Raw genomic sequence first — 449 nt, 5'->3', positions numbered from 1 at the left:
GATATATGAGCACACAAATAGCAAGAAAATCTGTATTAGAACAGCAGCAAGGACTAATCATCCTCTTCATAAGTGTAGTCTTCGTCATCATCTTCGTAAAATTCGTTGGTCTCGCCAAAATGCCTGAAAGAGAGGAACAAAATTTTGTAAAGCAATAATACATCTTCAAAGAACATAATTCTATGAATGTATTACTAGGATAATATGGGAAAGTAGAAGAGAAGGAGAAAAGGGAATCAAGAAGAAAAAGACGTAGACGCGAGAGGAAAATGGTAGAAAATGTGAAGGAGAAAACAATGTATTCAGGAAATATAAAAAGGAGAAGAAAAGAAGAATGATCCAAGAAAGGGTAAGAGGGTATTTAAGAAAGGTTTAACCTGTTACCTTTGTCCCTTTGGTATTTAAGCAAACTGCACACAATTTACTGCTCGACAACCTACTTAGGTGGT

General features: G+C 35.4%; 1 protein-coding gene across 1 annotated transcript in view; it reads right to left on the bottom strand.

Annotated features, from left to right (window-relative positions):
• Nucleotides 1-449, bottom strand: part of LOC119585811 (solute carrier family 25 member 36-like) — a gene marked incomplete at its 3' end in the record, with an annotated part of 29,761 nt that continues 29,312 nt past the window's right edge. The window contains 1 exon segment of the mRNA XM_037934532.1: nt 1-123. Coding sequence (XP_037790460.1) covers nt 54-123 — 70 coding nt within the window.

This window comes from Penaeus monodon, chromosome 20 (assembly GCF_015228065.2).
Source record: "Penaeus monodon isolate SGIC_2016 chromosome 20, NSTDA_Pmon_1, whole genome shotgun sequence".
Lineage (NCBI taxonomy): Eukaryota > Metazoa > Arthropoda > Malacostraca > Decapoda > Penaeidae > Penaeus > Penaeus monodon.
This window is presented reverse-complemented; position numbering and strand designations above follow the sequence as displayed.